We start from the raw sequence: 15,097 nt of genomic DNA, 5'->3' as shown, positions 1-15,097 counted from the left end.
TAAACCACATCTGTCACCTCTGCTTCCCCTAGAGCACTTTTTTATCTCATTTCCAGCCAAGTGGACTCATTTTTTATTCCCTGGGCATGCCCTAAACTCTTTTTCTGATTTTTTTGTTTGTTTTAGGACTTCACTCAGTCTACCAACTTTTATTGAGCACCTACTATATATCAGGTGTTGTGCAAGGACATTAATGACGTCAAGCTGAATAAGACATGACCCTTCCTTTCATGGAGCTCACACTTCTACGTAGGACAGCTATGTGTCAGCAAGTTTTCTACCCAGTGTGTAAAGACCGTAAGAAATACGTGTAAGGTTCGTTTTGGATCCAAGGAAGGGTGAGATCTACTTTTCTAGCTTCTGCCTCATTTCTTTTACCACACCCTGTATTTAATTCTATTTAGCTCCTTCCCTCCCTCCCTCCCTTCCCTCTTTCCCTCCTTCCCTCCCTTCCTCCCTTCCTCTGTCTCTTCTATCCCTCCTCTCCTCCACCTTTTCCTTTCTCTTCCTCCCTCCATCTTTCCCTCCCCATCTCTTTCTATCTCCTTTTCCCTCCACCTGGCGAACTTAACCTACCCTCCATGGCTCAGCCAAATGTTACCTCTTCTGTGACACCTTCCCTGATATTTCCCGGTGGAATTAATAGCCGCTTTGTCTGAGTCCCCATAGTACGCTGCTTGTGCTGCTATCAGGCTCGGGTTTAATTCTGCCTTGTATTACCTTGATTTGTTTACAAGTCTGTCTCCTTCCCTTGACTGAACTCCTTGAGACCAGGGACCTTGACTTATTCATTTGTTTTTCCTGTAGCACCTAGAAGAATTCCTGGCACCTCCTTGGTGCTGAACAAATGTTTATTAAATATGAAGTGAGAGGCCCAAAGGGACTGGGCCTCTGGGAGAGAACATGTCAGGCAGTAGCTGGGAAGGGCATCTCCGCCTGCTCGCCACTGGCCAGACAGCCTAAGGGTGTGTTCGGAGAAGGCTCCCCACTGGCCAGATAGCCTAAGGGCGTGTTCGGAGGAGGCTCCCCACTGGCCAGACAGCCTAAGGGCGTGTTCGGAGGAGGCTCCCCACTGGCCAGACAACCTAAGGGTGTGTTTGGAGGAGGCTCCCCACTGGCCAGACAACCTAAGGGCGTGTTCGGAGGAGGCTTTGTGTGCTGCTTTTCCAGTAGCCCCCACGCTGTGTCGTTGGTCGGGGGACGGAAGCTGAGTACCCAGGGACAGGACAGCAGAGGGTATAAAATGGTGGCCAGTGGTCTTTGTTGGCCAGCCCGAGATTATTGGTGCAAAGAATGTAAATTTTCTGAATTATTATTATTATTATTATTATTTTTTAATTTTTCTGAAGCTGGAAACGGGGAGAGACAGTCAGACAGACTCCCGCATGCGCCCGACGGGGATCCACCCGGCACGCCCACCAGGGGCGACGCTCTGCCCACCAGGGGGCGATGCTCTGCCCCTCCTGGGCGTCGCCATGTTGCGACCAGAGCCACTCTAGCGCCTGGGGCAGAGGCCACAGAGCCATTCCCAGCGCCCGGGCCATCCTTGCTCCAATGGAGCCTTGGCTGCGGGAGGGGAAGAGAGAGACAGAGAGGAAAGCGTGGCGGAGGGGTGGAGAAGCAAATGGGCGCTTCTCCTGTGTGCCCTGGCCGGGAATCGAACCCGGGTCCTCCGCACGCTAGGCCGACGCTCTACCGCTGAGCCAACCGGCCAGGGCCTTCTACTAGTTTTTAAATTGAGATATCATTCACGTACTTAAAATTCATCCTTTTAACGTATGAAATTCCATGTTTTTATTATATACACAGGGTGGGTAGCACTATTTAACTACAGACCATTTTCACTACTCCAAATGAAAAAAACAAAACCCTTTGCATTCATTGGCTGTCATTTCTAGTCCCTCCTCCGCTTGTCTCTGGAACCACTGATATGCTTCCTGTCGCTATGGACTTGCCTATTCTGGACATTTCATATAAATGGAATCATGCAATACGTGACATTTTGTTGGCTTCTGTCACTTAGTGTAATGTTTTCAAGGTTCCTTTCTGTCATAGCAGGGGTCAGTACTTTGTTCATTTTTATGGCTCAGTAACATTCCATTATACGGCTATACCACTTTTATTTACTTATTCGTTAGTTGTTGGACATTTGGCTACTGTGAATAATTCCGCTGTGAATATCAGTGAACAAGTTGATGTGTGAAACCAGTAGTTGTTTTTTATACCCAGCCCACTTGGCTCATTTCCATTAGTCCTCCAGATTCCAGGAGTTTTGGGGCCCCATGTTAGCAGCTGCTTAGAGATAGGGGGACTAGGAGTGTGCCAGAAAAAAGGCAGAAAAGGGCAGACAGGGTGGTAGGACCTGGGCACCTTGGGTGTGAGGAGATGCTGGGTCCCTTGGGGTGACAAGAGACTGCCTCGGAGAAGAGAAGGAAAGCAGAGATGGGAGGGGATAGAAGGCAAGCTTCACCACTGCTTTGGATCAGTCAAGCTTTTCAAAGAGGACCCAGAGGAAGGAGGGGAGGTGCGCGAAGCAGCCGGCGGGCTGGCAGGGGCACCGGCTCGGAGTCAGAAGATGGCCGTCTCAGTCCCTCCTGGCTGCTTCTCAGCTGGGTGCGACTTTGGCCAGTTATTCCCTGGAATCCATAGCATCATTTATGAATTGGTCACAATAAAATTAGCCACTCAACCTCATTGGGTTTTTGTGAGGATCAAATAATGCCATAGGTGTGGCAAAGTGTCATAAATTTGAAAGTGTAATACAAACGAGAAATTACTATTCATAGAAAACTTCACCTGTGGGGCTTCCCCCAGTTACTGAAGTGCCTGCTGAAGGTCATGGTCAGAGTGACCAGCACCTGAGAGGGCCTCCCTAGTGGAAGTACTCTCCTGTGCGTTTGCTCAGAGGGACCCTGGCTCGTCCGTACTAACTCTCCTTTCCTTTCTGGGCATGTGTGGCAAGGATTTCTTTCTTTCAAATATATAAGCGAGAGGGTCAGGAATTCGAGAGGGTTAGACCCTGGAGTTTCCCTGGGCACTAGGGATTAGTAGATTAGTTACGGGCTCAGATTTTGTACAAGCCCTCACCTGTTTTGAAAATCCCACCGTGGGTCATATAGTCTTTATACAACTTTTCCGTAGTTCTTATGAAAAGGTAGAGGAAGAAAGAAAATACCCCAAGGCATGACTGAGCCAGTCCTTGGGGTCTCCTGGGACAGCAAGGATGCGGACGAGGTGGCCTTGGTATGCCCTGAGGAGAGCCCAGCGTGGGCTGCATGTTTCTGGTAGAGAAGTAATAAGAACCACTGCCATTTCTTGAGCACTCACTTTGTGATACTCTTCTAGTGTTTCATATGTTAGCTTATTTACTCTTCATGAGAACCCATGAAGTAGGTTAAAAGGGCATTTTTCCCCCAGAGGAGGAACTACTTGAGGTGAGAAGCTAAGGAACTTGCCCCAGTCACATAAGTAGAAAAGGTGGGGTCAGGAATAGACCCCGTTAGCCTGACTCCAGGCGGTGGCTCAGGATGTCACGTGATACAGCAGAAAGAAGCTGGGCTTCCATTCGGAAGGCCGGGTGGTCATCAGTGCCCTGACCCTGAAAATGACGGGGTCTGTGGCCCAGAGTGCGGGAGGTACCCCGACAGCTCTGGGCAGCCGCCGCGACCTACCTCTCCTCTCAGGTTCAGTTGGTGGGACCAACTCTTGACATATTTGATCTGGAGTCTGGGAGTGGCTGGATCCCAGCCCTGGTAGTTTTATCCCCCGTTTCCTGTCCAGTGGGAGACCTCCTTGGGAAGGGGTGAGAGAGAGAAATAGGAGGAGGAGAAAGGAGAGGGGGGGGGAATGACATCAAGCAGGAATGTGCCAGTCAGCGGGGGTAGATTTTCCACTTGGATCTGTGTGGAAACCTGATCTTGCCTCTATTTTTGGTCTCCTTCTCTAACAACCTTTCTCCAGATTGGAATTTTTCTGCACCTGTAACACATTTTTAATGTAATAAGTCTAGGAGAAACCAGGTATTGTATCATGCTGGGGCCTGCGCTGTGTTTCTAGGAGGGGAGGTGGCCCAGACCCTGGTTATCCCTATAGGGGATTAGTGTATTAGTCACCCCGTAAAAGCTCAATTTATTATGATTTTTTAAATGTTTCTTTTAGCACTTGCTTATAAAAGGTGAAGAGGGGAGCCACGAATGTGTCTGTGTTCCCTGCCCCCCGTCTGTCTCTCTCTCACACACCCCCTCTATCAATTTCAGATGAACTCAGATTCCATAGAAGCACATCCAGAGGCTTTGGCCAATTAGCCTACCTTTGCTCCATTGGACTTTGTCCTTGTTTGGGACGGGCGACCAATGGAAAGGTGAGAGCGATAGACTGGCCGCCCCTCAGAGGGGAGTGGAGGTAAGCTGGCTGGTGGCGTAGCTGTTTGGGGCCATGGCAGGGGGCCGCTGGGCCCAGCCTTGGATTGGGCTTGTCAGTGTGGAGTGGGGCCCTCCCCCCACGGCTACAGAACACACACCATGGTTTGTACAGGACTCAAGTGGGACGTTTCTGTCAGCATTGCTGCCTAACTGGACAGTTCCATAGAACTCATCCCCATCCCTAGGCTTAAAAAAGAGGAAACAGGCAAGAAAGAGAAGCAGCTTGAAGCCCATATTGACGTGAGCACGTGAGAGGCAGTGTGGTGGCGTGGAGCGTGCAGGACTCGGAGCAAATGTGGGGTGGTCCCGCCACCCGGGTTAGAAGGCTGGGTCTGCGCTGCCTGAATTTGAATTGTGCTGGTATTCAGTTGTCAAGCAAGCCGTGGATCTTCCGTCTCATCTCCTGTTCCCACTCACTGAGCTCCTGCCCCTGCCCCCTGCCCCAGAGCAGGGTGCCACGTAGCAGAAGGAAGCCTGCTTCCGGTCAGAAGACCCGTCCGCAGGTCCTGGCCCTGCCATTGGCTCGCTGTGTGCTCGGTGGCAATCCAAGTTTGGTGGGGCCTGAACCTAGTCCAATTTTGGGTTCTTTCCTTAAGATGGAGAATACACAATTATGAATGTGGAATCGTTAGGTTCCTGCCAGGGCCTCTGCAGGGGCTTACAGAGCGAAGGGCTGAACACTACGGAACCTTCCTCAGCATCACCAAATCGGCCTGTGTGAGTGGTCACATGTCACATAACCTTCTGAGCCTCAGTTATTTCATCCCTGAACTGGATTTAATCATGTCTGTCAGTCTCAAGGGAGTTGTTTAAGGAACAAGCAAGAGTCAATATGTGTAAGAGTGCTTTTGTTTAAAGTATGTGTATATATACACCTACATACATTTATAGTCTGGAAATGTATCACTATTATAGCAGAGCCCTACTCAAACATTCGTCTCAGTGTTTCTCATTGGTTCTTTGGTCAGTGGCATTTTCAAGGTGCCCTTTACTTGAATTCCAGATCAGGAAAGTGACAAAAGCAAGGCTCCGAGTCTTTTCTCTGTGTGTTATACAAACAATGGAGTGTCTCTGGGCCCTCTCCACTCCATCCCTGCATATGCAAATGGCTTTCCAGTGTCTCTGGGCCCTCTCCACTCCATCCCTGCATATGCAAATGGCTGTCCGTACATTTCACTGGTGCCTTGGTAAGCATGTTTGGAACTTGAACGATGTTAGGAAATTGAAAAGGTGGCCTACCTGGATGGTTATCAGTAAGATGTCTAAGGCGGTCGGCTCCTCGGGCGTCGACAGGGACTTCCTCTGACTTTGAAGCTTTGAGATCTGCATCCATTTGCCATTAAAAAACGAGTAGAGCATCTCCACCTCTCTGATGGTGACTATGAGGGTGTTCCCGTGCCGGTCTCTAATGGGCTCGTAGTAAACTCTGCCCAAGTTGTGTGTTCCAAGTAAATTCTAGAAGCAAGCAGATTTCTGGTAGCTTAGGTGATGTACAAACAAGTCATCATAACTGCAACAAAAGACACTAAATAATTATCTGACGTTTCTGAGAAGGTGTTTTATTTTTTTTCTTTTTAGCAGACTGAAACCTAGACTATGGGGCATCATAGAAATGTACTTAACAGGAGCTCAAAGAAAATGTCTGCACCATAAGCCTGCAAAGAGCAGAGCAAAAGGCACAAAAATGATGTTTTCTTAAGCAAATTCAATATCTGTAAATATCTCTTACCCACATTGACACACCAGCACATAAACCTCAGTTACCAGCACTTGAAGAGAATCCCAGATGTTTTAAAGAAAAATGCCTGATATTTCAAGTATGCTACTTGTGGAGTTTTCAAGAGGTCCACAGTAAACCGGTATGAAGTGGGGTTGTTTAAAATGAAGAAGTGAATTGACAATGTAGCACATTGTACAGCTCCCCCAATGCTGCGCATTCTCTTCAATATACTTTAATTGGGAGATTGGCCTGGTTTGACTTATCTGTGTTTCAGGGAGTTCTGTTCATCTGAAGCTTTGTTAAAAGTGTTTGTGAGCTAGGTCAGCTGAGGCAGACAATGCTTTTGAATGGCCGGAAGGGAAGGACGCCACATTAAATGTGGAGGGGCCTGGGTAGATGCTATTACAGTAAACAGTTTCACAAATATGGGGTATGAAGAGCACCTAGAGGAATAGGATAAAATACTCTTAATTTGAATACCTATTTCTTTTTTTTTTTTTTTGGAGAGAGAAAGAGGGAGGAAGAGAGAGAAGAATCAATTAGTAGTGGATCACTTTAGTTGTTCATTGATTGCTTTCTCATCTGTGCCTTGACAGGGGTCTCCAGCAGAGCCAGTGACCCCTTGCTGAAGCCAGTGACCTTGGGATCATGTCGAAGATCCCATGCTCAGGTTGGTGTGACCTTGGGTTTCAAACCTGGGTCCTCAGCCTCCTAGGTCGATGGCTCTATCCACTTCACCACCACTGGTCGGGAAAATATCTATGGTTTTTTAAAATTATAAATCATCTCAGAGCTTCTAGCTGTTTTGTTTTTTTTTGTCAGCTTACCTAAATACTAATGAGATAAGCTGTTAACAAGAGAGCAGAAGTAAAACTGGAAATTGTAAAAGTAACAAGGATGGCCTAAAAATGAATACACCAGCTATTCAGTATCCACATCAACAAAAGCGCTGAAATGTTCCCTCACAGGTAGGGACTGTGTCTTAAATTTTTTTTTTAATTGACAAGGACAGGACACACAAGGAAGAAAGTTAATAAATAATTGTTGACATATAAAATTTCATTTGGCAGGGTTGCTATTTTTTAACAATTACCTAATCACTCAGATTATTCCTTTTCAATAGTTTACTTTTAAATCATTGAGAAGTAAATCAGTAAGGATTTAATTCAGCCCTCTGTAGCACCATGGTTTTAGATAAAGTCATTTCCTGGAGAGTAATGCTGGCCAACAGCAGTGGTATGCCGGTCAACTGGCTATCAAGAAAAAGAAGAAAAGGCTTAACTTACAGGTTATGCCAATGTCTGTGGTGTAAATACTCCCATCGTAAGCTGATTTCAAACTACTAAGGTGTTGACAATAGACTTTCAAAATTCCTAAACGTCTAACAGTTGGCTTTCTTAAGCCAGAGGTTGTTGGCTCCAGCAAACCACCGCTGTTAAGTGTTTAGTTATACTGGTGTTGAATTTCAGGGCTGGCTGCTATTCATTGATTTTTAGACTTCTGAAAAATTATTTACTCCTTTTGGCCCTGAGTTTCATCATCTAAAATTAAGCATCCTTACAGTTCATTAGTATATCCCTTATCCTAATCTTTCCCTTATAGAGTTTTGGGAGGAGTGTAGTCAAGCAATGCATGAGAAAACAGTTTGTAAATTCTCATGTTTGATACAAGTAGGGGTTGGGCCTTTTTTTACTGCTCTAATTGGAGCCCCACCCTGGTTTACACTTACTCGTTTTCAAGGTCAGCCCACGTTTCACCCTCTCTGGGGGACTTTCCCAACTCCCTCAGGTAGAGTTGACCACTTCTCTTTTGTCCTCTATTCTTTCCTATACAGACTTCTATCTTAGCATGACTCTGGCCTTCCCATGTATTGATATAGACGGTACTAGATCGTGGTTGCTTCAGCTCTGTGATTCAGGGTTCCGTGCATGGTGCCTGGCTCAATAACTTTTTGTTGACTGAGTTAACATATTATTGTTAGGGCAATTGGAAAATCTGATTTACTTTGAACCAACCCTGGTGGGTAGACATTAGATGAGGTGTTCATTTTTTTTTTTTTTTTAACAGAGACAGAGAGAGAGTCAGAGAGAGGGATAGATAGGGACAGACAGACAGGAATGGAGAGATGAGAAACATCAATCATTAGATTTTTGTTGCGACACTTTAGTTGTTCATTGATTGCTTTCTCATATGTGCCTTGACCGCAGGTCTTCAGCAGACTGAGTGACCTTGGGTTGAAGCTGGTGAGCTTTTGCTCAAACCAGACGGGCCTGCGCTCAAGCTGGCGACCTTGGGGTCTCGAACTTGGGTCCTCTGCATCCCAATCTGACGCTCTATCCACTGCGCCACCGCCTGGTCAGGTGAGGAGTTCATTTTTTAAGCAGAATTATTATTGGTGGTTCACTGTTAGCATTGGCTAGGTCAGGATGACTGATGGGCTGACAAAGCAAGTATGGAAGTCTTTCTGAAATTCGTTATTGACACCAAATTGGGTTGGATAGCCAGCTCTGGGGAGCACCCAGGTTAAAGCAGACTGTCCTTATAAGAATCAGTTGCAACTATATTCAAAGGTGGCAAATTTGCAATTCTTTAGGGCCTAAAAGAAAAACAGACCATGTTCATACCTGTTACGCTATGCAATCAACTGTAGGGGACCTGGGAACCCTGAGGCTCCCACGAGATAAGAGGAACAGAGCCACCTGATGGCTCACAGGAATGCATCTAGGTTATAACCAGACCAAATCGCAGGACCGTCCTCAAGCCCCAGGCAGATATACACAATGTTTAAAGACCGTTTGTCACTTGGGCGTGCCACAGGGGTTGAAGGAGTTCCAGAGGAGAGATACGAAGGCCTGAAGAAGAAATGTAGAATTTAGAGCAGCGGTTTGCAACCTGTGGGTCGTGACCCTGGTGGGGGTCGAACGACCAAAACACAGGGGTCGCCTAAAGCCATTGGAAGGTGACCCCTGTGTTTTGGTCGTTTGACCCCCGTCGGGGTTGCGACCCACAGGTTGAGAACCGCTGATTAAGAGGGAGGGACCTTCCTCCAGCTTGAGAAATGAAAGAGACACAGTCAATTCTTACCTGGCTTTGACTCGCTCACACTCATTTCTAAAAGCCATGAAGGAGGGGAGTTTAATGTAACTGAATCTACCGTGTCAGATTATTGCTTATTCTGAGGATAACTAGGTTGAACATCTCTTAAAGTAAGAGCAATGTACACTTCTGCCTCTTGGGGCCTCTGTCATTTTCCTAAGAGTAGGAAAAACAACTTGGGGTCTTAGCCAATTACAGGCTTTCTCATCTTTTTTTTTTTAAATCCAATTCCTGGCAGATACTTGTCTCTCCTCTTGCTTACATAATGTTAATCAAATTAAGGCCACTTCTAAATAGGCTCCAAATGATGCGGAATAGGATTCTACTTTCTTTCTTTTTTAAACTATAATGTAGCTAATTTCTATTTAAATTTTTTTGTCTGCTTTGGTAAATGAACACAGAGAAGATGAGGAAGTCTTGGAAAGAACGCAGGCTTTGGAGTTACAGGGTTTGGATTTGTATCCAGACTCTGCTGCTTCCTATCTCTGTGATTGTGGCCAAGTTATTTAACCTTTCCAGCCCTCAGTTTTATCCTCTGTTAAATTAACGTCAATTGTTACGGGGCGGTGAAGATGAAACGAGATAGAGTTTGTAGCGCACTGAGCACAATGCCTGGCACCTGGTCTGTTAAATCAGTGTGGACGTTGTTGTTTCCTGATGATCATTGATTACTGTGTCTAAAAGGACCTCACTACTGAGCGGAAGCTGGAAGAGGAGGCACAGGATGCACAGGGGCTGGCATGCACTGGGCGGAGGGAAGTCGGGGTGCCAGGGAAACAGGAGAGAAGGAGAAAGATGGCGACACAGGTTTGTGGGCCACAATCAAACGGGCCACCCTGGAAAGAGGGAGAGTAAGGGCATGCCGGGGTCCGAATCTTCTATTGGCTACCCTGGCGGAAGTGTGGGAAGCGGGTCGGAGGGCAGAACCGGAAGCAGGAAGATGACTTTGGAGGCTCTCGTGTAACTGGAGTGACCAGGAAGTGGTCGTGATTCTGGAAAGGGGAGGAGAGTGATATGAGATACTCCAGAAATGAATCAACAGAATTTATCTAGGCCTAGGGCCAATGCCAATCAAGCTGTTTAATAATGCATTTTTATTTGCCTCAGAACATTGTAAGAAATGTTAGATTGGTAAACAGAGCTGAAATATGAAGTGAACATCAATTTCCCCCAATTTATTTTTCTTACTCTTCTAAAAAGCTTTTCTGTGACTTGTCACTTCCCCCCTGTCCCACCACCCTCCCTACCCTCAAAAAACAGGCAGCTTCAGTACTAGTTGGGACAGAAGTAGGTTTCCAGTTGTTTGTATGAAAGAGAATATGGCCATTCATAAATAATAATAGAAGAATGTACTCTGTGTTTTGTGCACTCACAACTGTAAACCTCCTTTTGTACTGTACTCTATTTTCAAACATTTTTATCCTGAAGATCAGCAAACAGTTTAGGAAGTAGGTCCTACAAAAAGGCTAGAAATGACTCTTACTGTTGTGAAGGAGAAAATGGCTTTCATAACAGGGCTCTGGCCTTAGATAGGCCCCGGGAGGGGTAGCTATCTATGGGGCACTGTGAGGTGCTGTCGCTGTGCAGGGCCAGAGAACTGGCCAGGTGGCAGCTGGTGTGGGGCACATTCTGTGCCCTTTCCCCTCTGGCTAGGTAGAAGACTCTCAAGTGGGATCTTTGGGGCACAGGGATGGGTTGACAAATACATTTATTTACCCGAACCATGCTTATTGAGGGTCTGGCCTGTGCCACACATGGAGGAGGTAGTAGTAACCAAGATAGATACATTCCCTGAGCTCAGGGCCTCCACAGCCCAGGTGAGTCACTGACCCAATAAGGATACCAATAATTAATTAATGGGTTTATGATGACCATTGAAGAATACAGGGTGCTATTAGAGGGACCCACTGCATCAGGAGATCAGAGAACGGCTCCCTGAGGATGTACAAAACGTAAACTGAGATCTGAAAGACGTAGAAATTAAGGCAAAAAAGTAGAACGAGAGGATTCTGAGCTGAAGAAGCAGCATGTGAGAGAGCAAAGGACACTGAGAAGGACAGGCACGGAAGCGGGGAAGATCCGGAAATTCTGGAGCCACGGAAGCCAAGGGCCGTGGCAGTTTAAAGGAGGGCAGTGGGAGCCGGGGTACCGAGCGCTGCTGAGATGTCAGCTGCCAAGAGGGTTTAAAAGTGTCCACTGGACTTAGTGAGATTGAAGTCATTGGCAGGGATGGATCCAGCTTTTGTAGGGGCCTGCACCATGTAATCTTGGAGCCCTCTTTAAGACAAAGAATACAAAATTACAAATATAAACATGCATATTTAGAATGAGAAAGGAAATCTCCCCAAATACTGGAGTATTAGCAATGTGCAGGCCCTTGTCCCCTGAGATTCCCCTTCCCCACCTGAGACGCTCTGTGACTCCCGCACTCACAGGTGCCATGCAGGCGAGGGGCCTGCTGTATGTGCCTCGGTCTGCCTCTGATTCCCGGAGGCCCAAGAGGGCAGTTTGGTAAGCCTGGTCATGCCCAAGTCAGGGCAAAGGCTGAGAACTACGCGGGAGGTGAGGAACTAAGTGGAGGAGGCGAATACAGACACCTTTTCAAGAAGTGTGGGTCTAAAGGAAGAAGAGAGAGAGCATGGAAGCTGGAGGGGCAGCACAGGCTTGCGGAGGAGACGTCTGGGGAGGTTCAACGGGAGCCCCGTGAGGGCGTTTAAATAAGACGGGCAGGAAGAACTAGAACTCAGAGCACATGTTGGAGGAGAAGGCTTTGGTGGGAGGGCTGAGACTTTATCTGACGGAATGGAAGGGAAGACAAAGTAGGTTCAATACAAGGAGGCTTTTCCATTTGGTGATGGAAAATAGTTCATTCCCATTCATTTTCTGAATGAATTACACCAGTGCTGGTCAACCTGGTCCCTACTGCCCACTAGAGGGCGTTCCAGCTTTCATGGTGGGCGGTAGTGGAGCAACCAAAGTATAAATAAAAAGATAGATTTAACTATAGTAAGTTGTTTTATAAAGATTTATTCTGTCAAACTTAGCAAAAATCCGACATAAAGTACTTGGTAAGTAATTATTATTATATGCTTTAACTTGCTGTAACTCTGCTTTATAAATTTTATAAAGTAAAGTTACTTCCCTACTTTATAAATCACCATGACTATGGAACCGGTGGACGGTTAGAAAATTTTACTACTAACAGAGATACAAAAGCGGGCAGTAGGTATAAAAAGGTTGACTGCCCCTGAATTACACAGTGAAGTCATCAGGTGACGTGGGATGAGGACTGTGAGGAAGGGGTGGGGGTCTGGGAGAGTAGAGAAGGTTTTAAATAGTTGCCTTATATATAGTTTGGGAAAGAGAATGTAGTAGAGGAAGCGAATGTGATCACTAGGTAACATGGCATGTGGGAATTGTAGTAATGAATTTAACATGGAACCAGTCAGACCCCCTCCCCCTTTATTGTGATTTTTCTACAGCAGTGTGTAAGTACTTCAGTGTAGACATGTTGGATTCATCCAGACTTGGGATTTTTCCAAATAAATAATATGGAAGGAGACAGTGGCCAGAAATGTAGACTATTTTCAAGGGAGCGATTATGATGGGCCAGGGAATCTAAGCTAGACAAGGAGGGAAATGACCTCAGAAGGCGGCTGATGCGTTACGAGGAGCGGTGGGGCCCAGGAAACCCAAGGGCTGTTGCAAGGGGGGAGGCTGAGCAGGGAACGCCAGCCATCATGGCTCCCCTCTAGCCTCTCCGCAGCTGACTGCCCTGGCTGTGACAGTCGGGTTCTTCTCACGTTACCGACATCAGCCGAAAGTGTTTTAGGGAGCCTCCGCTAAACATACAATCAGGAGCCCCATTTGAGACCCTCGGCTTGTTCAGCCTGTGCTGCAAGCATGTCTGGGCTGTCTGGTGGCTCCTGTGAGGATCCAGGGGGGAGCCGAGCCTCCTGGGAACAGACTCGACCTAATGAAGGAGCAGGCTGGGGTCCAGCGCGCTAGCTTGATTCAGGCTGATCCGTGACGACAGGACGGGGCGCTGCGCATGCAGTGCAGCCCTCGTGGCCGTCCTGGAGTGGAAGGAGAAGATTCTGCAATCGAGAGTGAGTCGGAATGGAAAGCATTGTTTACTAAACTGTCTGAGGCCAGTCAGGACACAAGACCATAAGCCATGTGGGTGATGGAGCAGAGCGCAGAAAGGGTAAGAGTTACTTTATAAAACTAATAATAGCCAAACAAGAATGACTAATATTGCAGGGAGTTGAATTGCTTTGTGGATGGAGAAAGGAAGTTCTATAGTTGCAGGTGGGGGGGGTGGTGGAGCTGTGGGGTCGCTGTAACTGAGGGCTTTGTAGGGAGATACCCGTTACTGTGAGAGGCTCAGGGACTCACGGACCCCAGTCCCAGGCAGAAGGTACTTTTCTGGGTTAAGAACCACAAATTCAGGGAAAACCAGAAGACAGTGAGAGGAAACCCCAGAAGAGTTTGGTTAGGACTCAGCGTCATTTCTAGGAGGAACTCTGTATCTGTAGGGACCGGGTCCTGACCTGATGGGGCTGATAGGCCAGCAGGATGAAACCATTCATGGTCATCAGAAAGCTTTCAAGAGCTTTCTTGTTTGGTTCTGTTTTAGCTAAGCAACAATGTAGGCAAATGCCTGCGTTTTACCGAAAGCATCAAGCCAAGAAACAGCTCCACATATCTGCTGGGTCTCCCTCCGTCCCTGAACCTTTCAGTGGCTCAGGCTGGCTGAGAGTCCTCCGTATGCTTTGCGGGCTCAGAAAAAGAGCGGATCCCCTCCTTCCCTTGCCGTGTGCGAATGGACCGGAATTGGCCGAGTTTTTCTCCCATTTCTGCGCTCTGCCACCTGGCCCCTCACCTGGAGCTGGGCTGTGGCCGCCAGCATCTTCTGCCGAGTCTGCAGCACGGTGGAGGAGGACATGGAGATGGGGACGCTCTGCCTCAGCCACCTTATATCTTCCCACATACAAGACAGCTGCAAGGGAAGGCACGAGGTCATATCATCGTCCGAGCCAGTGCGTGATTTAGGTGGTGGCATCAAAGCGCAGCAGGGAGAGGAAACCCGACCCCCGATGTTTGTTCTCCAGTCCATTTTCAGATACACGCGAAACAACTTTTTGATCTCTGTCCAATTGGAAAAAGATCTGAATGTTAATGAAACAGTCAGATCCACATTTTAGTCTCTGCCAAATGATCCCATAAGTCAGAGTAGTGGAGACACAATCTGACAGGATGCAAGCTTCTCTGCTTTGAAAATGCAGCAGAGACAGTTTTGGCATGCTGGACGACACAGGGCATATCAGAACTGGAAGAGACCTTTGACATAATTTCCTTCCACCCCAATACTTTGATCACGGGAGACCCCGCAACTAGGTTTGCAGAGATTTATGGGCAGGGACATCAGTGCACCGTTGGGGGAAATAAAATCAGTACTTGGTATACCTTCGTGAACCACAGAAAGTCTTGTGTGATGGAGCTGGTGTGTGAGTCATCTATTTCAACGATCGGTATTTGATCTTCATTGGTGACTAACATATTGTCTTTGTAATAAAATATAACGGCTATGTAGAGTCCCCTAAAAAGAAAAAGCAAAATAAAAACTGTCCTTCACCGTCTTCCTCTGCCAAGACTGAATCAGGGAAAAAAACAAAACAAAACTTTTTTGGACTCAAAAAGGGTAATTTAATATATACTTATAAGCATATTCTTGCTATATACCACAAGTCCACTGACTAGAACTCAGAGAAATGATCATCTTGTCCAAATTCTCAGGAGAAAAAGTGAACTTCATATTATTATTTTTTTTTTTTCATTTTTCTGAAGCTGGAAACAG

At 46.9% G+C, this 15,097-nt stretch overlaps 1 protein-coding gene across 1 annotated transcript in view; it reads right to left on the bottom strand.

The window, feature by feature from the left end:
- The window catches only part of ANKFN1 (ankyrin repeat and fibronectin type III domain containing 1), a 348,145-nt gene that overhangs the window by 42,563 nt on the left and 290,485 nt on the right, over window positions 1-15,097 (bottom strand). The window contains exons 12-14 of the mRNA XM_066366429.1: window positions 14,707-14,839; window positions 14,123-14,239; window positions 5,661-5,876 (exon numbers count right to left, since the gene is read on the bottom strand). Coding sequence (XP_066222526.1) covers window positions 5,661-5,876; window positions 14,123-14,239; window positions 14,707-14,839 — 466 coding nt within the window. The remainder of the gene's footprint in view (window positions 1-5,660; window positions 5,877-14,122; window positions 14,240-14,706; window positions 14,840-15,097) is intronic.

This window comes from Saccopteryx leptura, chromosome 2, assembly GCF_036850995.1.
Source record: "Saccopteryx leptura isolate mSacLep1 chromosome 2, mSacLep1_pri_phased_curated, whole genome shotgun sequence".
Classification (NCBI taxonomy): Eukaryota; Metazoa; Chordata; class Mammalia; order Chiroptera; family Emballonuridae; genus Saccopteryx; species Saccopteryx leptura.
Note: the sequence above shows the minus strand (reverse complement) of the source record. Positions and strands in the feature narration are given on the sequence as shown.